The 25,988-nt window shown below is 44.7% G+C and overlaps 1 protein-coding gene across 1 annotated transcript in view; it reads left to right on the forward strand.

Annotated features, from left to right (window-relative positions):
• TGM3 (transglutaminase 3) overlaps window positions 1–25,988 on the forward strand; it is a 47,100-nt gene that overhangs the window by 9,544 nt on the left and 11,568 nt on the right. The window contains exons 2-9 of the mRNA XM_012557459.1: window positions 5,557–5,724; window positions 6,032–6,259; window positions 6,899–7,017; window positions 8,429–8,557; window positions 12,101–12,278; window positions 12,389–12,524; window positions 23,254–23,357; window positions 25,093–25,338. Coding sequence (XP_012412913.1) covers window positions 5,557–5,724; window positions 6,032–6,259; window positions 6,899–7,017; window positions 8,429–8,557; window positions 12,101–12,278; window positions 12,389–12,524; window positions 23,254–23,357; window positions 25,093–25,338 — 1,308 coding nt within the window. The remainder of the gene's footprint in view (window positions 1–5,556; window positions 5,725–6,031; window positions 6,260–6,898; window positions 7,018–8,428; window positions 8,558–12,100; window positions 12,279–12,388; window positions 12,525–23,253; window positions 23,358–25,092; window positions 25,339–25,988) is intronic.

Genomic DNA, 25,988 nt, shown 5'->3' on the forward strand with positions numbered 1-25,988 from the left:
GGGGAACTGAACTCTGTTACACTAACATCCCCAGGTAACAACAATGAGAAATTGCCTAGGCCTGGCACTGCAGGTAAAGCAGTCGCTCGGGCACGCGGCTTGGAGTTGTAAGAAGAGCACTGGAATGAGAGTCCAGAGAGGTCCTACTGGAGGCAAATCATATAACCTCTCTGGGCCTCCATGTCCTCACATCCAGAGTAAGGATTAGGGGAGCATATGATCTGTCTCTAAGGCTCCTTTCCCTCTGATGTTTTTTAAGTGTGTAAGTTGATGAGTCAGTTGTAGGGGTGACACAGTCTCCCTTCATTCTTCCCCTCACCCAGGCTGAGGCTCATAAATATCCCAGAAGCCTTTAAACTCAGAACCAGCTTTAGATGGTCTCCCCTTTCCATTCCAGAATACCCTCTGGCAGAGTGGCCTGTGGTTAGTGCTATGTCAAGGGTAGGGGGTGGGCAAAGAGCCCTGGGTAATCCACAGACAGGATTGTTGGAGCCTTGATCCTTGGGTGGCAGAGGCAACCCTGGGGTTCAGGCATGCGACAGTGACCAAAGAAGGCAGATAGAAAGATGTCAGAAGGATCCCCAGAAAGCATGGCCCCAGACTCTCTGTCAACCCAGAATTAAAACCACTCCCGAGGCCAACTTCTTCAGACAAAGATTAGACTGGACTATGGGACGTAAAATGATACTCGTGAAGAGTGTGCTTCTTAGCGCAAGTAGATACATGAGACTAAATGGGCAGCTCCTGTCCGAAGGTGGCATGAGAAGGCAGAGAGGGTCAGGAGCTGGTTGAATGGACACAGGAAATCAGGGGTGGAAAAGAGTGTGCTGTCACAGTATAGGGAGAGCAATTAGGGTCACATAACAATGTATGTATAAATTTTTGTATGAGATACTTAACTTGAATTGTAAACTTTCACTTAAAATACAACAATAAGAAAAGTTAAAAAAAATCTATGAGCTACTGATACAACAATGTGGAAAAAAAAAAAAAAAAAAGAAAGGTGTCAGAAATCACCCGTGAGGCTTCATATGCATGTCTTCAACCATGGATGCCACCTGGCCACTCCCTTTCCATTCACTCCCGTGAAGAATGCCTTTTTGAAGTGCATTTTCCCTTCTCAGGTGCTCACTCTTCCTATTTGTCCGGACACAAATGCTAGGGCAGAGGGTCATGGATGGTGAGACCCTCACCTCCTAGGGCATCATTTGGACTAAAGGTCCTGCATGGGGACCCTTTCCAGGAGGAGAACTGAGGACCATGGTGACAGAGTAGGTTAGGAGATATGGAGGAAATCCTAACTCTTGCCAATTACTAGGTTTATGAGCTCAGATAAGGTACTTAGTCTCCCTAAGACAGGCCTGAAGATCTGCTTCTGAAAGGTCACAGCCTTGAAAACCCTATGGAGCAGTTCTACTCTGCACACATGGGGTCGCCATGAGTTGGAATTGACTTGAGGGCAACCAGCAACAATATCTATATCTTTATCACTGTGTATTGTTAATAGTAGTTGACGTGCAACTACTATTTGTCTGGCAACAAATGTGAGTTCTCTTTTTCCTCACCCCTCCAGCTCAGAAAAACCTCATATACCCCATCCCCATCCTAATGGGGAACAAGGCTCCTTTGGGCTCGGGAGCCAGAGTCTCATGACTGCACATCTAGATTCCTCCACTCGGGAGTTGTGTGACCTTGGCCAAGCTACTTGGCTTCTCTATACCTTGGTTTCCTCATCTATAAAACAAGAATATTAAAAGTACCCACCTCATGGGGTTGTGGTGAGGATTAAATGAGCTAGTACATGTAAAACACTTCAAATAATGACTGGCACATAGTAGATACTCAGCAAACTTTAGCTAGTATTATGATCATCATCATCAGCCCCGACCTAGCTGGAACATGCAAAGTGCCCCTCTGTCTTCTTTTGGCAGGCCAAGTTCTGGTGGGAGGGACAGTGTCTTAGCAGCCAGGGCATCCTGGACTCAGTCTTTTCTTAGTCATTCTCCCTAGGGACAAGCCACTGGTCTCTGGGATTAAAGGCTAAGGCCTCTACTATTGACACAGCTAACAGTGCATAAGAAAACAACTGCACCATCCAGGGGCTCCGGCAGTGCATAGCTTTCTATAAAGCAGACAAAATGTGGGCCTGTTGGAGAGGGTGCAGATGTGGCATCACTCCCCCCGCTTTCCTCACCCCTGTGCTTGGCAGAAGGTTGCGTGGAGACATGCCTTCTGCTCTTAAGAGCTTGTGATCTAGAATAGTGAGCTTCACCTGGGAGAGAAGGGGATGCATCACTTTGGGTGGGGGTGAGGATGCGGAATCTCTGGGGAGGCTCATGTGGTCCGAACCCATGTATTCTATAGAGCTCTTCTTCTTTCTAAAACAAGTGACAGAGATGTCAAAGCGCAGTACAAATCTTGCACTCTGTTAGAAGTGAAAGCTGAGAGTTTATTGCTCAAGCTGAACAACACAATGTGGGGGTTTCACAAAGTGTTCCAATTCATTGGAAAAGAGGTGGGCGTTTGATACAGTAAAATGGGGAAGAGAGTACCTGACCACGGTCATATAGATCTGGAAGTTGCCAAAGGTTCACAAGACAATCACAAGTTAAAGTTTTACATTGTTAGCTGGTCTCTTTTCTAACATACACTTCCTGGAGCCAACTCATACCATCAGTTTTCCCCAAGAATTATCTAACACATCTGTGAAGGAATTCTTTCCAATAATCTTAAGCAAGTAGAAACACATTTTTGTGTATTCAAGGGAAGAGAATTAATGGGGAAGGGAGGGTACAAATATTCTGAAAACGGAAGTGAAAGTTTAAGACAAAATGGAGCCCACTTCAGATCCTTGTGTCAGCCATTTCAGTCATGCCAAGTGCCTCAATTTTTAAAGAGCCCTCACACAGAGAGTAAGACTCTATCAAACCTCAACTGGCCGGGATGCACAGAAGGTAGTGGTCAAGGTTGGTAGGAGGCAGGAGTTAAATAGTTGGGAACCATTGCCCTAGAGAAACCCAGCATCTAGCAGCCTAGCTATATACAAACAGTTATAGAGCTCAATGTTTACCAGAGTGTCTAAGATCTGGGCTATTTCTATCCAGTATTTGTGAGCTTATACAAGAGTGTTCATCTTTCTTCCTCCCTCCTGCTATCTCTCCTTTCCTCCTTTTGTCCTTCCTTTTAGTCAATAGATACTCATTGAATGTTTAGTTTCCCTGAATTTGTATAAAAGCTTATTAATTTATTCCTTCAATAACTATTTGTTGAATGAATGGATATGTGAATTAATAAATGTTTAGTACGCTTGAGGTGGCAGCAAGGTCACCCCTGAGGCCCTCTCTCCAGTAGCAGTGTTTGGCTCCCCACCCCAGAGATTATGCATTTTACCTGGGAAAGCCTCTGCCCAGTTTGCTGCTTCCAAGGAATCCCCTTGCCCCAGTCCTGCCCTTGTACCACATTCTCTCCCTCTCACCATTCTCTGTTCTCCTGTGCAGTCTCTGCTCAAGCCAGATAAGACTCCTGTTTTCCATGCCTCTGAGGAGTCTTTTTCCATTGTCTGGAATGCAGTCTGCCCCATCTGTACCTGTCAAAATTCTCTTTTCTGCCAAGGCTCAGCTAGACATTTTCAGTGAGGCTTTTCCTTATCCATACAACTGAGTATGATTCCTTCCTGCCTGGATCTCTCTTGCACCTTTCACTGGGGGAACTGGCTTTACCCAGATCTATCATTCCTTATCGCTTATGCTTGTCTTCCCCACTGCTGAAGCTCTGTGAGAGTTAAAACTACATTTCATACATTCTTACACCCCCAACCTGTGACTAACACAGTATCCTACAAATTGTTGTTGTTAGTTGCCATGGAGTTGGCCCTGACTCCTGGTGACCTTATGTGTAACAGAACAAAATGTTGCCAGGTCCTGTACCATCTTCATGATCGTTGGTATGTTTGGGTTCATTGTTGCAGCTACTATGTCAATCCATCTCACTGAAGGTTCCTTCGTTTTCACTGACCCTCTACTTTACCAAATATGAAGTCGTTTTCTAGCGGTTGATCTTTCCTAATGATGTGTTCAAAGTAAGCAAGCCAAAATCTCACCATCCTCACTTCTAAGGAGAATTCTGGTTATATGTCTTCTAAGACTGATTTGTTCCTTCTTTTGGGTACTGTATGTATGTTTATTGAATGAATACCCCATGGTCACCTTTTTTTATTAACTAAATTTTGAGCTATAGTCATGATGGCCGTTGTATGATATTTGTTTTTTATTTGTTCATTCATTTTTTTATTCATCTAGGCTCCTAATATGAGCCAGGCAATGTGATAGGCGTCGGATTATAACGATCAAGAAGGCACGTTCTGATGAGGCATGTTCTTTATACACGTATAAAGAAGAGTTGTGACTGGCACTAGGACATCCCACCACACTCCTATCAGTAATTGTGGCCTCACTGTAAAGACAGACCAGTTTGGTTTGTAGAGGAATGGGTGATGTAACATCTCAAATATAACTTGAAGGAATAAAATTTCTCAAAAGGTTTCTATAGGCTAACCTCCTCATGATCATATATTTCTCATAATCCCTTCTCGGTTTAGCTCAATCACCTCCACAATCATGTGCATCTCATACTGAGAAGGTGAGATAGATAGGTAGATGGATGGATAGATAGATAGACAGACAGACAGACAGACATAGATACTGTCAAGTCGACTCCAACTCATGGCAACCTTTTATACAACAGAACAAAACTTTGCCAAGTCCTCTGTTATCCTAATGATGGCCAGGCGTGTTTGAGTCCATCATTGCAGCTATTGTGCCAATCCATGTTACCGAGGGTCTCCCTCGCCCTCACTGGCCCCCTACTTCACCAAACATGATGTCCTCCTCTAGCAATTGATCCCTCCTGATGATGTGTCCAAAGCAAGCTAGTCAGACAATGTTCTGTTGTGATACATAAGGTTTTCAGAAGTAGATCACCAGGCCTTTATTACTAGTCTGTCTTAGCCGGGAAGCTTCACTAAAACCTGTCCACCATGGATGACATGGTATTTGAAATATCAGTGGTATAGCTTCCGGCATCATAGTGCATTAACAAGTGCGTCAACTGTTTGCATTACCCAGGAACTTCTCTGGTTGCATAGATGAGAAGAACTAGTTCTCCTGACTGGTTGGGTGAAGCTTCACTGAGCATTGGGGCTGTTTCTCAAAGGCTGAGTGATGGTTCACCAGGTGGAGGAGGGGAAGGCATACTCAGCAACCAGAAGAGTGTGTACAGAAGTTCTACTGCCTAAAAGGGCAGAGCATTTTCTGTAAGCTTAGGTTATGGGAGTTAGGAGGTATGAGTCTGGAAAGATTGAATGGGAATAGGTTGTGCAGTTCTTGCTATGCAGCATCAGGGTCTTTGGTTTTTAATGTGATTCCTCCTAGAAGTTTGGCTCTGCCCTGACTACCCCCTCCCAAAAAGATGTTTCTTTGGTCACTTACGCTGTTTTCCCATGCCACCATTCCTTGCCTCTCAGAACTTCAGGTCCTCCTTTCTGTCTCACAACTTTAGGACCAACATCTGTGAATTGGAACCTGTCCTCCAACCGGGAGGCGCATCACACAGGCAGGTTCGATAGCCCAGAACTGATCTTGCGGAGAGGCCAACTCTTCACAATCTTATTGAACCTCAGGGGAGACACGGGCTCTGGACAAAATCTGACGTTCATAGTCTCCACAGGTACCTGCTCACCCATCTCATACCTGAGTAGCCCTTGGGACGGTGTATCCAGCCGGTGGTGGTAATACTAGGGTCACTGAGCCTTGGGCTCCAGCCCATCTTTGCCCTTGACTTAGTGTGACCTTGGGAGATTTGCTGAAGAGTCATCGTCTTCAAATCAAGAGGAATTTGGCCTATATGGTCCCTCTAGTTGATCCCAGTGACATAATATGGTGTTCATTGGATGGCATCTCTCACAGGTTGTAAATCTCTCGCCACAGTCTGGCCAGCACCCCTGATTTTCATGATTCTCTATCTTCTTTGACAGGGCCTAACCCCTCTGAGTCGGCCAGGACAAAAGCGGTGTTTCCACTCTCCAAAGAAACAAGTGGTGGCTGGAGTGCAGACCTCCAGGGCAGCCAGGGCAACACTCTGACTGTCAGAATCTCCAGTCCTGCCTATGCACCCATAGGACGGTACACACTGAGCCTTCAGAGCTCCTTCTCCTCTGTGAAGCTTGGGACATTCATACTCCTGTTTAACCCCTGGCTTCAAGGTAGGCATCTAACCACCCACACTCCTAGCCACCAACTAAGCAGAGCCCATGGAAGAGAAGTGGGAGAATGACTTCCCTGGCTCAGGTTTGACTACGGAAAGTTTGTGGGCTGTGGAAAAGAGCACAGAAGCTAGAAGTCAAAAGCCATGGGTTTGAGTCCCAGCTCTGCCACTTACCAGCTGTGTCACTCTGGGTAGTCACTTTACCAAGAGGAGCCTCAGATTCCTCACCATTCAATGGAATTTCTGCTGTCTCCTCTAGGACTATTATGAAGATCTTGTGAGTGCTAACAAATGGCACAGCATGGTATAATTGTAATAGGCAACAACCACAGTACAATTCTGCACATGGAGTTAGCTTCCTGCCTGAAGGAGCATCTGTAGTGAGCAAGTTTTTCATCCCTGAGGTCTCATTTTTAGACCCTCAGGTCATCCCAGCTTCTCTTTCCAGCTCATCATTCCCACAGTTTGAGTTGAAACAGTACAGCCCAGTGCTACATTCCCAGCTGGAGGTTGAGGGAGGGGCAGAAGTGGGGCTTGCTCCAGCCCCCAGCTTAGTGCTCAGGAGTGGGAGGAGGACTGATCTCTTCAGTGCTCTGTAAGTTTCTAGTTCCTGCTATCTGATTTTTGTGTCAAACAGCGGATAGCGTCTTTATGAGTAATGCTGCTGAGAGAGAGGAGTACGTTCAGCAAGATGCCGGCATCATCTATGTGGGAAAGGCAGAGCACATTAGCGTGGTTGGCTGGAACTTCGGACAGGTAAAATGGTCATAAGGAAGCTGGGGGCCATGTCCCTATTACCCAAGGAGCTCAGCAGCTCGTCCCATAGACAGGCAAAAAGTTGGCCATTTGTCCCTCTGCCTGCCCTCCATTCATTCATTCGTTCAGAAGACTTTATTGGCCACCTACTATGTGCCAGGGTCCAGCGTGCACACTAAAGATGCAAGAGAAGAGTAAGACAGAACTGCTATCTTTAAGGAGCTCACCGTGTAGTGGGCAAGACAGACCTATAACTAAATTGGTGCAATGAAATATAATTGGCACCATATCACACAAATAAATATAAGGCCCAGTAGAGGTACTCGAGACAGAATGAAAATAGATTTAGTTTCTGTTTTTCATCCCATATAAAAGTGTGATAAAACTTCCTTGTGTGCACTACGTCTTTCAAAGCCATAACCTCTTGGTCCTTTATTACCCCAGCCCCACCCTGAGTCCCCAGGTTTCCCTGGTTTGCTCAGCTTAGAAAACTTTCAGGAATTCTTTTTCCCAACAGACAAAGGCAGGCATTAGGATGAGGTACTTCAGATGAGGTGCCTTGGGTAACCAAGGGGGGTGGGAAGTTGCATGCTCTGCCCTTTTCCAGAACCCATCCCATAGTCAGCCAGGACAATTCTTCTGTTTTCTATTCTATACGTGTCAAATGTCATTTGAAGGAAGGAAAAAGAAGTAAGGGTATAGAGTACACCTAGGGATGAAATAGGGGCTGATTTTGATAGTGTGGTCAGCGAAGGTCTCTCTTAGGAAGAGACATTTAAGCAGAGACCTGAAGGAGGTGAAGGAGGAAGCCATAGAGATATCTCAGGGAAAAGCATTCCAGGCAGAAAGAATGGCAAATGCAAAGACCCTAAGACAAGAGGGAGCTTGGCCTTCTGGGATTAGACCTCAGTTTGAGAAGCACTGACTTAAAAGCTTCGTTTTGTGAAAATGGTTTCAAACACCTCTTTAAGCAGGATATTTTATAGCTAGTGCCCCAGGAGTCTAAATAATATGCTCCAGATCACAGACTGTCAGAGCCAGAAGGAAACTTTGGGATCAGCATGGCCTAATCCCGCATTTTACAGATGGGGAGACCGAGGCCCAGACAGGCTCAGCGATTTGCTCCAAAGCCTGTGGCAGTGAGGGAATCAGCCATGAGCTACTCTCTCCTATTCACTTTAGAGGAGTCAGCACAGTGCCTTCTGTATCCAGAAAGCACCGGATGAGTGCTCAGGGCTGATGCCTGGGTGTGGTGGCTGTTCCTTGGTTGCTCTGCTCAGTTCTGGAGACCAAGGGGTGGAAGGACCCAGACAGCTCCTATGGATCTCATTAGTGTGGGTCTCGTACCCTTGCTTAGCCTCGACCACTTGTCATTTCCTTCATTCTAACACTGAGTCCCATTTTTTAACAGTTTGAGCAGGATATTCTGAATATTTGCCTCTCGGTCCTTGATAGAAGTCTGAATTTCCGCCAAGACCCCACTACTGATGTGGCCCGCAGAAATGACCCCAAATATGTTGGCCGGGTACTGAGTGCAATGGTGAGTAATAGGAAAATTATAATAACTAGCTGTCCCCATTTATTTAATATCAACTACGGGTTAAGTACATGCGCTTTTTACACACATCATCTCATTGAAGCCTTCTCGCAAAATACCACCACCACCACCACCAACTGCTATCTAGTCAGTTCTGACTCATGGTGACCCCATGTGTGTTAGAGTTGAACTGTGCTCCACAGAGTTTTCAGTGGCTGATTTTTTGGACATAGATCTCCAAGCCTTTCTTCCAAGGCACCTCTAGGTGGACTCAGGCCTCCAACCATTCAGTTAACAGTTAACAGCCAAGCGTGTTAACTGTTTGCGCCACCCAGGGTAAACTATATTTCTCACAAAATATAGTTGGTAGCTATTATCATCCCCGTTTTGCAGACTTGGAGTGTGAGGCGCCTCTGAATTCAATTACTTGCCCAAGACGCTCACGGAACGAGTGGCAGATGGATAACCGGACCCGGGTCTGCCTAGCTTCAAAGCCCATGCCCTTTCCACTGTATTGGAAGGCCTTTCTGAGATGATGTGGGGAGCTTGTCCTTTGGTGCCCCCAAGGGACAGGAGGAAGCAGAGCTGAGACCCATTGCATTGCTGGGCAGCCTGGGAAAGAAGGCAAGTCCCTAGAGAACCAGTGTTGAGCTCCTTAGTTCTGATCCATCTCCTCCACAGCACAGAGCACTGGGCATCAGGCTGGGAGGGTACCAGGCCAGCCCACTCTTTATCTAGATGGGGAACCAAAGCCCAAGGAACTGAAGTGACTTGCTCACAACCACAGAGTCAGGCCTTGAGCTGCCCACCCAGGGCCTCTTTCCACTTACCCTGGCCATCAGTGTGAGAGAGGCCTGTCCCACACCTGCAAACGGTCCCCAGAGGAGCCCATCACTGCACCCTGTGTGCAGAGAGAATGGGGCCACCAGAAAGTCTCCAAACAGGGACCAACCCGTTACCAAGTTACAAGTTAAAGATGTAAAGTCCAGGAGAGTTCTTTAACTCTTCTAAACTGAATAATTACTCAGACATGTTTTTAAATTTTTTTTCTTTTAAAATAAGATAAATAAGTGATTAATGAACTAGGCATGTCTAGGTCTCTTTACTTTGGCGTTAGATAATGTCCAAGCTAACGAATTTGTTACATGGTTAGAAATTTGGACAACCTTTAGACTTCATTATAAATATCTGAGGAGTAATCAGAAAGGGCTTCTTGCACCAGATGAGTCTTAAACTAGGCCTTGATGGTAAGGAATGGGGTAGGGGTGGGGTGAGGGCAGTGGTGGTTCATTGGGAGAATTCTCACCTTCCATGTGGGTGACCTCTATTCAATTCCCGGCCAACGCACCGAATGCACAGCCACTACCCCTGTCATTGGAAGCTTCCAGGTTGCTATGATGCTGTACAGGTTTCAGCAGAGCTTCCAGACTAAGAGAGACTAGGAAGAAAGGTTTGGTGATCTACTTCCGTAAAAATCTGCCAATGAAAAACCCAGTGAATCACAATGGTCCCATCCCCAACCGATCATGGGGTTGGTGCAGGATGGGGCAGCGTTTTGTTCCATTGTGCATGGGGTCACCATGAGTCAGGGGCCAACTAGACAGCAATTAACAACAACAGGTATGGGGTAGGTCCAGGGAAACTGGAGGCAGCAAGGAGATGGGTGAGGGCTAGAGCAGCCCAGGAGGGTAGGGAAAGGAAATGGGGCTTAAACTGAACCTCGAAATCCAGATAGATTGAAAACCTAGTGGTCTGGGAGGGGTGAAATTAAAGCCGAGGCAGGGGGGCCGTGAAGCTGGGCAACTTCTGAGGCTGAGTATCCCCATCCAGGAGAGAGTGGGTGAGGCTGCTGGCTCCTGCAGATGCTGACTCACTCACCCTCGGGACAAAGCGCTTTATCTCTGTGCCAGTTTCCTCAGCTGCACCTCCCCATGATATCTCCAGACCTCCCGGCTGGGCTGGGCCCTGAGCTAATTATGGCTTGTGCAGGGCTTCGAAATGCTCAGCTTTCAGCCGGAGATGACCTCCTCATTACCACCATGGTGGCTAGAGTGCTGGTGATTCAGGAGATGGGGTGGGCCTGTACCATCTTCCCTCTCGGGGGAGACTCCATCCTGCCGGATCCTGTGATCCCAGCCCTGGCCCTCCCAGGATGGGATGCAGAGCTCCGCCACTGGATAGGCAGGAGGGAAGGCTAGGCAGGCCTGGGCAAGCCCATTCTCACAGCCGTGCCACCTGTGGACCCCACCCCCCATAGAGAGGGAGAAGAATTCATGGCTCTCAGAGCTGGGGGCCCTCAGAAACCACCGTCCTGCCTCTTGTACAGTTGGGATGAATGACAAAATTCCATAAACTGAATACTTGACTGCTGAAAGACACCTTAAAACTTTAGCGTTCATTTGTTTCTAACCTTCTCTGTGTTGGAAAATGAAGAACTAAGGTGCTGAGAGGTGAACTGACTTGCCCACGATTACTGAGCTGGTAAGAGGCAAGGCTGGGCTTGGAACCCAGGTTCCTCATTCTCTTTCCCTTTTAACTTTTGATTATGGAAGAATTCAGACATACACAGAAGTAGAGAGAGAAGTATAATGAACTCCTATGTACCCATCACCTGGCCTCAGTAATTACCAACTCAAGGCCAGTCTTGTTTTATCTCTACCACCACCCCTCAACAGATTATTTGGTATCTCTTAGACATTACATCATTTCACTTGTAAGTATTTCAATATATGTCTCTAAAAGGCAATGAAACTCAGGTCTCTTGACTCCTAGTCCTGTGCCCTTTTACACCGCATCATGGTTGTGCTACTTGTATTAGAACCATGCCCCAAGTTGAATGAATGCATGATTGAAAGAAAAGCAACGTTCATCTTCATTCTTTTCAAGAAGAAGTTAGTTGCTAAAGCAATCTTTTTAGAAGACCAGTACACCATAATAGAGTTCCAAACCATGGACACCCAAGTCACTTATCTGTGACAGTCTACAAGCTCTTACAAGAAGTCCTCTGTGAGCTGGATTTCCAGCCCTGACTCGCCACTGGCAAGCCACAGTCTTGGTTTTCTGTGGGAGCCTGCTGTACAGGATTGATGGATGGATCGAGGGCAGTCAAACACGACCCATTAGTCAGAGCACTTTTAAATTCATAAACCATTCTGTACATATAAGAACCAAACCTGTAGCCATCGAGTCAATTCCAACACATGGCAGCTCCATGTGTTACAGAGTAGAACTGCTCCATAGGGCTTTCTTAGCTGTAATCTTTATGGATGTAGATCACCAGGCCTTTCTTTCTGGATGAGTTCAAACCACCAACCTTTAGGTTAGCAGTCCGGTGCAAACCATTTACACCACCCAGGGACCCTGTTGATTCATATACAGGGGTATTATTACAATTATCATCCCCGAATCACCTAGAAAGACACAGACAAGCCCATCTGGCAGCTCCCTGGCTTCCTGCCTCAGCTCTACACCTTGCCCCTTGAACTCTCCATGTCACTCTCTGTGGGAAAGGTATGGATTGATTCATGTTGGGGGTTTCCTGTGCAGATCAATAGCAATGATGACAACGGTTTGATTGCTGGGAGTTGGAGTGGCAGCTATACAGATGGCCAGGACCCAAGGAACTGGAACGGCAGTGTGGAGATCCTCAAGAGGTGGAAAAGATCCGGCTTCAGGCCCGTGCGCTATGGGCAGTGCTGGGTCTTTGCTGGGACCTTAAATACAGGTACCTCGGGTGTGATATCCCTTTACTGGGTCAGGGGGCAGCAAGGTGGTGCGCCAAGCTACCCTCTCCAGTGTGTCCTGAGTCCTCAGACTGATCCTGACTTGTTGCAGTGTTGCGGGCTCTTGGGATTCCCTCCCGAGTGATCACCAACTTCAACTCGGCTCATGACACAAACCGAAACCTCAGTGTGGATGTGTACTACGACCCCAGGGGAAACCCTCTGGACAAAGGCAGTGACAGCGTATGGTGAGTATCTGACCCTTCCCTGAACCTAGATCACCCAATCTGAGCAGCATCTTGCTCTTCTCATTCTCCGGGGGCCCAGCTCCAAACAGGATGTGGGAAGCAAGCAGCATGTCCATGCATGGTTTAGAATGGAGATGCTGACAATGCTGAGTAGACATCTAGTAAGACCAAAGCCGCTTCTTCTCAGGGTTCTACAGAGTCATATGGTCTGCTCTAGTCTGGCGTCAGCTGAGCGCTCTGACACCAGTAAAGGGTATGGCTCAGGGGACCTGCAAAACTGCCCTGGATTTAATAGGGTTCGTTAGAGCCCATGCCACTTTAGAAGATAAGAGTTGAAATTATTGATTTCCTAGTAAAAGATATAAAATTATCTCATTTCTGGCATCACATATGACTTATGGACTTTCTTAAAGAGAGTAAAAAAAGCAACACATTTTCTCTTATCTTATACTTACTATGTTCCTTTGTTGATAGAATGAAAAATTACAAGTTTATACTGGATTTCACCTGAAAGTAAGAAGCTTTAGATACAACTGGGATATATATTTCTAACCATAAATATGCCACTTGCATTTGTATTCACATACAATGCACACACATAATTTATAATAGATGTCAACTAGAAGTAGGTTATATAAAACTAATAGACATATACCTATAACTGTTTATAGCCGTATATTACATAAAAATAGCTGTTGTTATATCTATTTAAGGTTATACCAGATGGCAGCTGAAAATAATTATATTTATATCTGTACCTACACATAGATATCTCTGTGTGTCCATATATATAAAGTATCATAAGCATATGTCAATAATCCATTGTTTTAATCCATTTCAAAAGATGCACACATACACACATCACTCACCCACATGTATATGGCAAGATAACCTTATTGCAGTTAGTATCTTATTTCCAGATATTCAACTTTGAGATACCCAAAACCAAACCTGTTGCCATTGAGATTCTGACTCATAGTGACCCTATAGAACAGAGTAGAACTGCCCCATAGATTTTCCAAGGTTGTAATCTTTACAGAAGCAGACTGCCACGTCTTTCTCCTACAGAGTAGCTCTTGGGTTCAAACTGCCCAACCTTTCAGTTAACAGCCGAGCACTTAACCATTGTACCACCAGGGCTCCTTAACTCTGAGAGAGTCTATATAATATATTCTTTATTGTTTGTTCTTCCCAGATCCAAAAAAAAACCAAAACAAATCAGTTGCCGTTGAGTTGATTCCGACTCATAGCTACCCTATAGGACAGAGTAGAATTGCTCCATAGGGTTTCCAAGCAGCAGCTGGTGGATTCGAACTGCCAACCTTTTGAACAGTAGCCAAGCTCTTAACCACTGTGCCACCAGGGCTCCTCTTCCCAGAAAAGTAGGTCCAACTTTTCTGAAATGTGCTTAGTGTAACTTATGGAATAAAATTAAAGGAAAATAAAAATTAAGGGGCAAAGCTCTTACAAAACAAATTAACAACAATCCTGTGCCAACAGCTGAATTGTATAACATAAGCATCCCCTACCCTCTGAGGGTAGTAAGAATTATGTAATTTACCCAAAGTTACATGGATTCCAGGGTTAATGCAGGAGCAAAAGCTTATTTGAGGACTTTCCTTCTTGATCTGCACGTGCACAACTTCTAAGGACATTGCTTCATGTGGCACGGTTTTGTCTTCCAACTTCTCATAAATGAGTGTCTTTTCTTCCCCCTGGTTTTTTTCTTTTGCTGTTGTGTCTGAAATCCCATCACAGCCTGTTCTAGTTGTTGGGACAATGCCATTCCTGACCTTAATTTTCTCCACAAAAGGAGAGCCTGAGTTGAATGAGATGACTGATCTTTGGGGTCCTTCTTGGCGTGCGTTTTCTGTGATTGTCTTGCACACTAGGTGCTGTGGGAAGTATGGAAAGCTTAAGACTCAGTCCTTCTACTTAAAGCATTTATTGTGCTGTTGGGGAGAGGAACAAGCCATTAGTAGAGGCCACTTACCGACACAGGATGGTGTGTGATTCAGACAATAAGGACAGTGGGAACTCAGGGAAGGAGTCATCAAGGGGCTTCTTGGAGGCAGGAAGGCAGGGCTTTTAAGTTGAATGTAGAATTAAAATCCAGGTCTCTTGGTTACCAGTTTAGGCTACCACCCCACATTAGCTTAATAATTCATTCTAAATATATAACCATTGCAAGTGTGGGCAATGGAGACATTCTAGGGTGGTTCCACTGCAATTTCTGTGGCCTTGTTGGGGGTGCCGGGCCCAGAAGCTCTAATTATTCCTGAAAATCCCCATCACCTCTCACCTTCCCACCCCTGACAACCTTTTCTGAACCCTTCTCAGAAAGTAGTGAGAGCTGATGGTCATTCCCTGCCCTATTCCCTACCAGATGTGGGTGAGGAACCAGCACTGGATGGTTTGAGGACAGGGAGCCCTGAGCCGTACTATCAGCCCCACTACCATGTTGCTGTGGGACTTGTGCAGGCCACTCCACCTTTCTGGTCCCAAGTTTCTCCATCAGTGAAATGTAAGACCAGATGATCAGTTAAGTCTCTTACCAGCTTGTATTTTTTGATTCACTGCAGCCCTCAGCCCACCCCAGTTCTTCTCTGAGAGCTCCCCACCACAAGGAAGCCACACCATTTCTTTACATAAATTGCACCCATGGGGGAGCTAAACCAAGAGTCGTTTTCTGCCTAGAGTGAAATTGTTGTTGTTGTTAGGTGCCGTCGAGTCGATTCCGACTCATAGCAATCCTACGTACAACAGAATGAAACACTGTCTGGTCCTGCGCCATCCTCACAATCATTGTTATGCTTGAGACCATTGTTGCAGCCACTGTGTCAATTCATTCCATTGAGGGTCTTCCTCTTTTTAGCTGACCCCTACTTTACCAAGCATGATGTCCTTCTCCAGGGACTAATCCCTCCTGATAACATATCCAAAGTATGTGAGACTACCAACCTACTATTGTAAGGACATTTGAGCACCGTACTATTTGGGTTTGGAGAGAAACCTTTGCATGTTCCAAATGTTGATAGCTTTATAACCTTGTCCAGATTTGCCTGAAATAATAGAATGTGAGGATCAAGTGAGGTCAAGCATCTGAAAGTGCTTTATAATAATAATAGCAGCAGCAACTAATAATTTATTGAGCAATCGCTGTGTGCCAGGTACTGTTAAAAGTGCTTACAAATTGTACACTTCACAGATGATGAGGTAGGCACTATTATTAACGTCCAGTTTTAGAGTTGAGGAAACCAAGGCACAGAAAGATTGAATGATTTACCCAAGGTCCCATAACTAGAAGGTAGTGGAACTGGGATTCACACCTGGGCAGCTTTGTGAACTCTAAGGCTTTGTAAACTATAAAGCATCATAGAGACACCAGAAAATGTTATTACTACTGACTGATATTTGAGAAATATGGCAGCTCTTACCTTGAGATTTCTCAGAAGGGGTTGGCTGGACCCCATCCAGGGCTCTGGTTAGGTTGGGTACTGCCCACTCAGGGGCTGGATAAAAGGATTCCTTGAGAACCCATTTAAGTGGAGAACCTGGAGTTCTTTGGTTCACACTTAGGCAAGTAAACACCACGAAACATTGTCTCAGAGGCTCAATGAAGAGAAATGACTTGCCCAAAGTCATGTTGTGAATTAGTGTCCACACTAGAGGTGGAACACAGATCTCCTTCAACAGGACTTTACCAAGTCAAAGAAGGGTAGGGCTGGATGAGCCCTTAGAGGGGGGCCTGTTTGTTCATTTTATAGATGAGAAAACAGAGCTCAGAGAGAAGTGACTCATCTAAGGGCAAACAGCTAGAGACATTTAGACATTCAAATGTATAACTTTCCAGAAGTCCCTTAACTTCTCTGTGCCTCAGTTTCCCATCTGTAAAATGAAGGGCTAGATCAAGGTCCCTAGGTCAGGGGATCTCAGTGATTTTTTTTTCCAGGTCTTTCCTTTTATCACATTCACAGCCTCTTTTGGGGTAAATTTTCTTTTAAACTATACTGCTCATGCCAATGGTTTGGCCTAAGAGGCACAAGGCTCCGGAGTATTGATTTCTTTAGAGTCAGGATGCTTTGGGGGAGCTTCATTTGAATGCTTCTTTTATTCTGGACCATTCTAAAGGAGGTCTCCAGGGCCTGCTTTGCCACTAAACAGCAACATGATTTGGAAGTTTAGCCAAGGTTTTCTTGATCTTGACATTTCTGGCTTATTTCCTTAATTCATTTGACTTGATTTCCAAGTTTTTAGAGTCACAGACCTGATTTGTTTACTTCCAGGCTTCATAGAGCTCCAGGGTAGAAGACAGTGGGGATTGCCCAGCCCTGTGGCCAGGGAGGTAGAGTTGGTCGGTGTGCCTGGAGAAGAGCTGTCGGCACCCACACCTCAGCCTGAGCCCCTGGCTCCTCATGCAGTCTCCCGGCCTCTGCCTGGGAACACCAGCCGCCATCGCTAATGCTTAGCTAGTCTCCAATGTACCTCAAGCAGCTCGCTCAGACTCACAGGGAAGAAACCAAAGCCCCAAGAGTGCCTAGGCCACAGGACAATTCGGTTCAACAAATATAACTGAACACGTGCCAGGTATCAGACCCTGCACCAGGCATCATGAGCCAGATGCAGAAACTGTGCTGGCTGAACTCACAGCTACTTAAACAGATTGGCAATTATGGAGTAGAAGGAATAAAATCTCAGAGGTAGCAGGGATGTAAGGTTGATGGTCTCTGGGCATGTCAGGAAAGACTTTTTGGAGGAGGTAGTGTCTGAACTGGGGGCAGTGGTGGTTCAGTGGTACAATTCTTGTTCCCCATGTGGGAGACCTGGAATCAATTCCCGGCCAATGCACCTCAAGCTCAGCCACCACTCATCTGTCAGTGGAGGCTTGCGTGTTGCTATGATGTCGGACAGGTTTCAGTGGAGCTTCCAGGTTAAGATGGACTAGGAAGAAAGGCCTGGTGATCTGCTTCTGAAAATCAGGCAATGAAAACCCTATGGATCACAATGGTCTAATCCCCAACTGATCATGGGGATGGTGCAGGACCAGGCAGTGTTCTATTGTGCATGGAGTCGCCCTGACTCTGGGTCAACCCATCGGCAGCTAACAACAACAAGTACCCGAACTATGTTTGGAAGGACAAATAGTAGTTTATGAGTGGAGAGGTAGGGGCTTGGAGACACCTTCTAGGTAGAATCTTCTAACTCTGACTATGAATTCAATCAAGCTTATAAATTCAAAGGTAAGCTTAACTCAGTTGCTGTCTCTACCAAAAAAACAAAAAGCCCATTGTCATCGAGTCAATTCCAACTCATAGTGATCCTATAGGACAGAGTGGAACTGCCCCACAGGGTTTCTAAGGAGCAGCTGGTAGATTCTAACTGCCTACCTTTTGATTAGCAGCCAAGCTCTTAACCACTGCACCACCAGGGCTCCAGGGAAGCCATTTATCAACTTCAAAGACTGCATTAGAATTAATTTGGGTGAAGGGATATAGGAAGGGTAGGAATCTGAATCTTTTAGTGAACACCTCAGATAATTCTGAGGCCTACAGCAGTCGCTTTTCAGCTCCTACTCCTGAAACCAAACCCTCAGACAAACATAGAGCCCAAGGCTGGGGTGGGGGGACCGTGGCACACAATCAGAAACTCAAATCAGAATTTCCATAATGGCATCCTTGGGCATTTGAAAGGTACACACATTCCAAAAACTGAGTGTGTGAAGTGGCTGGCTTCCAAATTAGGGAGGAACTGGGATATATTTGTTATCTGCTCTGTCTTAAATTCTTGGCTTGCAAAATAAGTATTAAAACATGGCTACTTAACAATTTGTAACTGAGCTGCCCTTCCCCTAGGGTTCTCTGCCAGGAACAAAATTGATGTGAAACTTGGTGTTCTTGCCACTTTCTCATCCCTCCCACGCCTCTGTCACCCACCTGGCACCATCCTCCCTCACTCCCCCTGCCTTTTCCTCAGTGAATTCCAAACATCCTCAAAGACCCACTCTCAAAGATGCTTTGTGGCTGTGTCCAAAGATAATTTTCATGATGACCGTATTTCACAATTACAGGAAATCTCAAAATGTAGAAAAAGGAAAGTAAAAATCACCTGTAATTCCATTGTTCCCATTTGCTCAAATTCACATCATCCTCATTGGTTCAGATTTAACATTTGATAGTTTCCTATCCAATCTTTTATGTACTAGTAGTTGTCTGTAAGGTTGAGATCATACATTTTATAAGGCACGAGTACAAAACAGAGCATATGCAGATGCAGCCTACTTTTTCCCACGCCTGGAAAGCAGCCACAGCACAGTTTTGAAGCATGTGTTTTTGACTGAACATTATGAGTATTTTTCCCATGTCAGTAAATAATCTTCAAAAACATGATTTTAAATGCATTATATTTCATTGTGTGATAACACCATTATTTATCTTTTTCCCTACTGTTGCCTATTATGTCTATCTCCCTCCCCCTTTTTTCTGGATAATAAATAACACTGCAATGAGCATTCTTGTATATAAATCCTGGGCATATCTATTATTAGTCCCATTAGAGAGATTCCTTGAAATGCAATATCCTGGGTCAAAAGGAATGAACATTTTTAAGGCTCATAACTTTTATTGCCATTGCCTTCCAGAAAGGTTTTAACCACCAGTTGCTGTTGGGTCGATTCCAACTCGTGGCGACCCCATGTGTGTCAGAGTAGGACTGTACTGCATGGGGTTTTCAATGGCTGTTTTTTCAGGAAGTAGATCACCAGGACTTTGTTCCAAAGCACCTCTGGGTAGACTCAAACCTCTAACCTTTAGGTTAGCAGTTGTGTGCCATCGAGTTGATTCCAACTCAGCGGACCTTATATGACAGAGTAGAACTGCCCCATAGGGTTACCTAGGCTGTAATCTTTATGGGAGCAGATCGCCAGTGTGGAGCCGCAGGTGGGTTCAAACCGCCGACCTTTCGGTTAGCAGCCGAATGCTTAACCACTGTGCCACCAAGGCTCCTTCCAAGAAAAGTTGTAATAATGACCTATAATTCCTCCAGCAGTGAATTAGAATATTATTTCTTTCCACTCCTATCATTGGTTTAGTATTTATTTGTTTATTCACTTCTTACAGTATTACCACTTTCTGCCTTGTTTTCAGACTGACTTTTTGTATCTGCCCTTGTTCATTGAAGGATGTAGCAGGGTTCCATTTCACATAATGAGTACTTTAGGGTGCTTCTAACTCCTTCTGACGCCCATATAGCATAGAGCTCTCTCATGCACATATACCCTATTTGGTCCCCACAGGAAACCCCTTACCAAACACAAAATAAAAACAATTTTTCCTGATTATAAAAATAATATATGTTGATTTTATTCAGACAAGTCAGAAACTAAAAAAGAAGACTCATTAATAAACTGACGACCCAAAGAAAAACATTAATAACATTTTGGGATAGATCCTTCTAGACATTACTTTTCTGTTTATAGTCACATACATTAGATGTATGTGTGTTTAAGAGTTTTAATTATCCAAATGGGATCAAGTTATACAGTCAATTTTAAAAATTTTTGTACCTTTCTATGTTAGTAAAAAAAAAAAATTGAGAGACAGTATAGTTTGGTAGTTTAAAAGCAAGGTCTCTTGAGCCTTTCTGCCTGTGACCTTAGACCAGTCACTTAACTTCTCTGTGCCTCAGTTTCCAGATTTGTAACATGGGGATAACAATTGTTCCTATCTTAGAGGGTCATTGTAAGGAATAAATGAGTTAATATATGTAAGACAGTTAGAACTCTGCCAACATAGAAACAATTAGTGTGTTAGCTGTTATTATTTAAATAATATACATATTTAAAAATATTTATTTATATTCCAATTATAGAAGTATAGAAGTTATGAGAAATACTCACTATAGAAAATTAAAACATTACAGAAATAAGTAATGTTAAAAGTTAGTCCATATGTACCAAAATCTGTCCATATACACTATACGCCAAAATGTTAATGGTTACCTGAGACAGTGGAATTGTTGGGGACTAACTTTCTATGATTTTTTTTGTGTAATTTTTAAAGCCACATGAGCTCATCATACATATGTTATTTTTTAACTTGCTTTTATTACTTCATGATATATTTTAGACATTTTTCCATGTGCATGCCACATTTACCTCATTCTTTTTGACAGCTCCGTGATATTTCATTGCATAGCTGTGCCACAATTTATCCAACATTTTCTCAATATTTTTGCTATTACAAACAATGCTTCAGTAAACACCTCTACATGTCCCTCTATGTGTACTCACGTGAGTTTTTCTATAGTCAAAATTCTTAGAAGTGAAATTGCTGGCTCAGTGGGTATGTAGACTTGTAAAGAAAGGCTTTTCATACTCATCACATGGCCCTCTGGAAATGTCATACTAGTTTAAACTCTCATCAGTAGTGCGTGACTCTGCTTGTCTCCCCACACTCTTTTCAGCAATGAGTATCATCCTATGCTTTCATCTGTGTCAGTTTGATAGATGCAGATGGATCTCTTTGTCAGTTTAATTTGCTTTTTAATGCTAGTAAGGTTAAAACTGTTTTCCTGTATTCATTGATCATTTGTACTTCTTATGAAAATTGCCTGCTTATTGTTCTTTATTGGAATGTTTGACTTTTTTGTGTGTGTCTTTTTCTTATTGATTTGTAAGTACTTTTCTATATTAATTATAGTAAATCACTGTCTAGCATATATGTTGCATAAATTTTCCTACTTTATTGATTTTTTTTAAATCTTTTTTCTTCTTAATCTTCAGATTGGATAATTTTTACTGATCTATCTTCAAGTTTACTTATTTTCTCTGCCATCACTATCTTGCTACTAAATCCATGCATTGAATTTCTTAACATTTTCATTTAGTTCTTTTTTATATTTTCTATTTCTCTGCTAAGAGTTACTCTCTTTTCATTTGTTACAAGCGTATTGTCTTTTACTTTTTTGAGCATAGTTATGATAGCTGCTTGAAAATCCTTATCCGGTAATTCCAACATCTGGGTCCTTTCTCTTAAGGATAAGTCATGGTTTCTGGTTTTGTATGTTGAGTAATTTTGGATTGTATCCAGAAGATTAGGCACATCTGGATTCTTTTAGTTTGTTTTAGCAGTCTACTTTAGGTAGACTCAGACTGCAAACTCTGTCTCACCTGTGGTGAGCAGCAGCTCAAATCTCAGTTCAATTATTTTATCTTTAGCTGGGCTGTTTGTAGACTGCCTTACACATGCATGCTTGAGAATTTACACATGAACCTGGGGTTCCTTTTATCTGACCTTTTGCTTTCCGGGATATTTCTCCCTCACTCTCTAGCAACCTGTTTGATCCAGGCTCTGTTCCCTGGTTCCTCAGGTCAGAAAGATGGGGCTGTCTGGAGTTTTTGCTGCCCTGCACTTTATCACAACTGTGGTCTGTCCTTAGGGCAGTCACCAAAAGTGCAACTAACCCCATGCTGGCCGCTTCCTCCAAATGTAACTCCCCCTCCAAAATCTTCCTGCCTTGTTCACTCTCCAGAGTCCTCAGGTAGCTGTTTTTGTTCTTGTTTTGCTTTGTTTTCAGAGTTTATGGTTGCTATTTGCAGAAGGGTCCATCTGTTAAGAGCTTACTTGTCCATACCAGGAGCAGAACTCCAGTTTATAAATTATCAATATTTTTGGTATATGTAAGTTTAATACTTTTACTTAGTCAAATTTATCAGTCTTTTCTTTTGTGGCTTCTGAAGTTGGTATTCTGCTTATAACCGTCTTTTCCACTTTATAAGTATAAAAAATTTTTTCAAGTTGGACAGAGCTTGGGTTTGTGTTGGACTTCTATTTTCTTCAAGTTGGACCAAAAACTGCCAAAGCTGGTGTTAATGTAGCTGCGGTGGAAGCAGAGAGGAAAAAAGAGGGCAGAATCAAGGAATGGAATGATAAGACTTTGGCTAATTGGCTGTTCCTGGTGAGGGAGAGGGAGGTAAGACTATAGTTGGAAAACAAAGTGAATAGCAATGCAATTGATGAAGGGCATTTTAGGACTGGGATATATATCCACTTCCTCAATCCAGACCCCCACCCAGAGTCTTTCTGAGATAGTCTCAGCCAGATCTGTCACTCCTGCTGCAGTTCACTTCCAAACGAAAAAAAAAACCAAACCCATTGCTGTAGAGTCAATTCCGACTCATAGCAACCCTATAGGCGTAGTGGTTAAGAGCTATGGCTGCTAAGCAAAAGGTGAGCAGTTCGAAGCCACCAGGTGCACCTTGGAAATTCTATGGGGCAGTTCTACTCTGTCCTATAGGGTCACTGTGAGTCCACTTCCAGCCCATACCAAATACAGAAAGGTACCCCAGCAGGATGCAGAAGAGGGAGCTGGGTGTGTCTGCCCTCCGGGTAGCGGGATCAAACCTAGATTAATCTGTTCTCAGAAAGGCAGGAGAGTGTGGTGGTCAAGGGCCTAGGCTTTGGAGTTAAAATTTTTCACCTGGAGTTAAAAATTAACTCTCCCATTGTTAGCTGCTTCAGCTCTCTGAACCTCAGTTTCCTCTTCTATAGAGTACGAATAAAAATAGTACCCATCTCACAGTGCTATGGAGATTTAAGTGAGACGATGCTCGTTAACGCTTAGCTCAGTCAGATGAGTGTCGGGCCACTGCACTATCATGTCAGAAATGCGGTTTGCCACTCACCTGCTGTGGGGCTTGGACAAGCTTTGCAATCTGTGGTTCTGTCTTCAGGAATTTCCATGTCTGGAATGAATCCTGGTTTACCCGAACCGACCTGGGCCCCTCATACAGTGGATGGCAGGTGTTGGACGCGACTCCCCAGGAGAGGAGCCAAGGTAATCGCTCTGCTGGCTGCGGGCTGGGCACTCCCCTGGGTCTGCTCTAAGTCGGGGGCCTTTCTGGGTTATTTACAGTAGTGAACAGCAGCGCAGGAACTGATCCAAAAGTCCTCTCTCTCTCTGGAACACACAGGGGATCAAAACAAAAATATTTTACAAAGAGATTTCCCCTCCTAATTTTGTTTGGCTTGGGCTGCTATTTAAATGAGTGCCTTCCCTGCGCCCACATTGGCTGCTAGACGTGCTGCTGTGGGGGAGGAGGATGTCCTGGCGCATGCCAAGCAACGAACGAAGGAAAGAGTCTTCCTCTGCCAACAATGATTTTCCTGAATGGCCATTAGTCACCTATCCCTCTCAGCGCAGAAACCTCTGGTTCTCCAGTACCCTTGGGATTTAGTCCAAATTTTGCGGCTCAGCTCAAGGCCTTCTGTGATTATGCCCCCACCCCTTCTCTCACCTTTATGGCTATTCCTCTCCCGAGCCAATTCTCCTTCAGGCAGGCCGGCCCATCCCTGTCCCCGGCCTGTGCTCACAGGCTCCTAGTCCCGGCCTCTCTGGGCGTCTCTCCTCTTCCCTCCTCTGACTTCTGGAGCACGTATTGTCTGTTACATTCGTTTTGAGTTGTTTCTTTCAAGCTTTAAAAAAAAAAAAAAAAGATTATAAAAGTAATCTGTGCACATTGTTTTAAAAATATTCAAACAGTTTTAAAAAGACTTACAATGAAAATTAAGTCACACCTGCACCCTCAACCCCTAGTCCATCAACCAGAAGCAAAGCATGTTACTAGATTCTTGAGAGGAGTGTAACTTTTCAGATATTTCCAGGCTACTGTTTTTCAAAGTTGTAGTTTAAATCCATTTGTAGTTATAATAAAATCAAGTTAGCAGGTTATGACCATCATTTAAGAAATGAAACAAGATGGTATGGAAAGGAAAATAAAACTTTTTTAAAAGGAAAAGCAAAGAAAATATCAGGAAGCATTGTACATAGTAAGGGTAAGTATTCTGTGAAACTTTTATTTCAGTATCATATATATGTCCCAAAATCAAAATGTATTTCTTTCTGGGGGTCATGGGGAAAAAGAAGAAGGAAAGTCGGGCATACAAAAGTGTGTGTGTGTGTTTTTTTTAATTTGTTTTATAAACATAAGATGGGATCATACTCTGCTTTCTATTCTGCACTTTGCTTCCCTGCCCCCCCCCACCTCACTAGGCACTTCACCAATGAAACTATATGTACCTGAGCTACGACCCTGAGTACTAGGGAAGGGAGGGTACTGGCCAGAGCGTGGGGAGCTCCGAGGAGCAAGAGATCCCTGCAGGCTGGCCTTTCAGGGAAGTCTTCCAGGAGAGGGAGGGCGATGAGCCCTCTGAGGTAAAACGATTTGGAGAGAAAAGAGGTAGTAGTGAGAGAGCAAGGCAGCATGAGTTTCTTCTTTAGGAAGCAGATGGAGGGCAGTCGGTCAACATGGATCATGCACCCATGGAATGCAGGATTGGGCCAGTTTTATGCAGAGCTGGATTGGCCAGGGTGCTGTTGCAGAACAACAGCAATAACCCAGGAGGGTCACTGCCCAGCGCCAAAGAGTGGGGTGGACAATCGGATTTGCGGTGGGGTAGAGGCAGGGGGTTGGCGTGGTTGTGGAAGGTTCTTGGGAAGAAAAGGCCGGGGGTGAGCTGTTGTGGATGGGTCAAGCCTTGACATGCGTCAACCTCTGCATTCTGTCCACCAGGGGTGTACCAGTGTGGCCCTGCCTCGGTTTTCGGTATCCGAGAGGGTGACATGCACCTGGACTTTGACATGCCCTTCATCTTCGCGGAGGTTAACGCCGACCGCACTACCTGGATTTACGATAGTAAGACTCACAGTGAGAGGAAGAATTCCTCTGATGAGCGCACCGTGGGCAAGAACATCAGCACCAAGGCTGTGGGCAGCAACTCCCGCGTAGACATCACAGAGCAGTACAAGTACCCCGAAGGTAGGAGGGTCAGCTATCCCACCCAGGGCTTGGGGGTGGGAAGGAGCACAGGCCTCCTCCTCCCCCTCCCACATTCTCAGCCAGTTCTGCCTGAATGGTAGGATTATTCCCCGCACGTAACGCCCAACTCCCCAGACTGTTTTTTGTGGGAACAGAATCAATACGGGTAACACCTGCTGGTGGAAGTTTGCTTCAGGGGACAGGTCCCATTGCCAGCTGGATCCCTTTCGAAACTGCACTGTTGGTGTGACAGCACTCTGACTGAGCCTCACAGGGAGAAGCCTTGCCCCATGGAAGGCCCCCCAAGGACTTCCCGGGAGAGGTTTCTAAGCCAGCCGCTCCCATAGCGTCAGAAACTCAGGCAGGAAAGAAAAACAAACAAACAAAAAAACCCAATCCTGTTGCCGTCAAGGTGTTTCCTACTCATGGCGACCCCATGTGTTACAGAATAGAACTGCTCCATAGGGTTTTCTTGGTTGTAATCTTTACAGACTCTTCCGTGGCACCACTGGGTTTGAACTACCTATCTTTAGGTCAGTAGTTGAGCGCAAACCATTTGCACTGCACAGGGATCTCGGGCAAGAAACACCATCTGAAAAAAGAAATGGGCAAAGAAACTCAAAGACTTGGCCTATGCTGCGCCTCAGAGG

The sequence above is a fragment of the Trichechus manatus genome, unplaced genomic scaffold, assembly GCF_000243295.1.
Source record: "Trichechus manatus latirostris isolate Lorelei unplaced genomic scaffold, TriManLat1.0 scaffold00104, whole genome shotgun sequence".
NCBI classification, from domain to species: domain Eukaryota; kingdom Metazoa; phylum Chordata; class Mammalia; order Sirenia; family Trichechidae; genus Trichechus; species Trichechus manatus.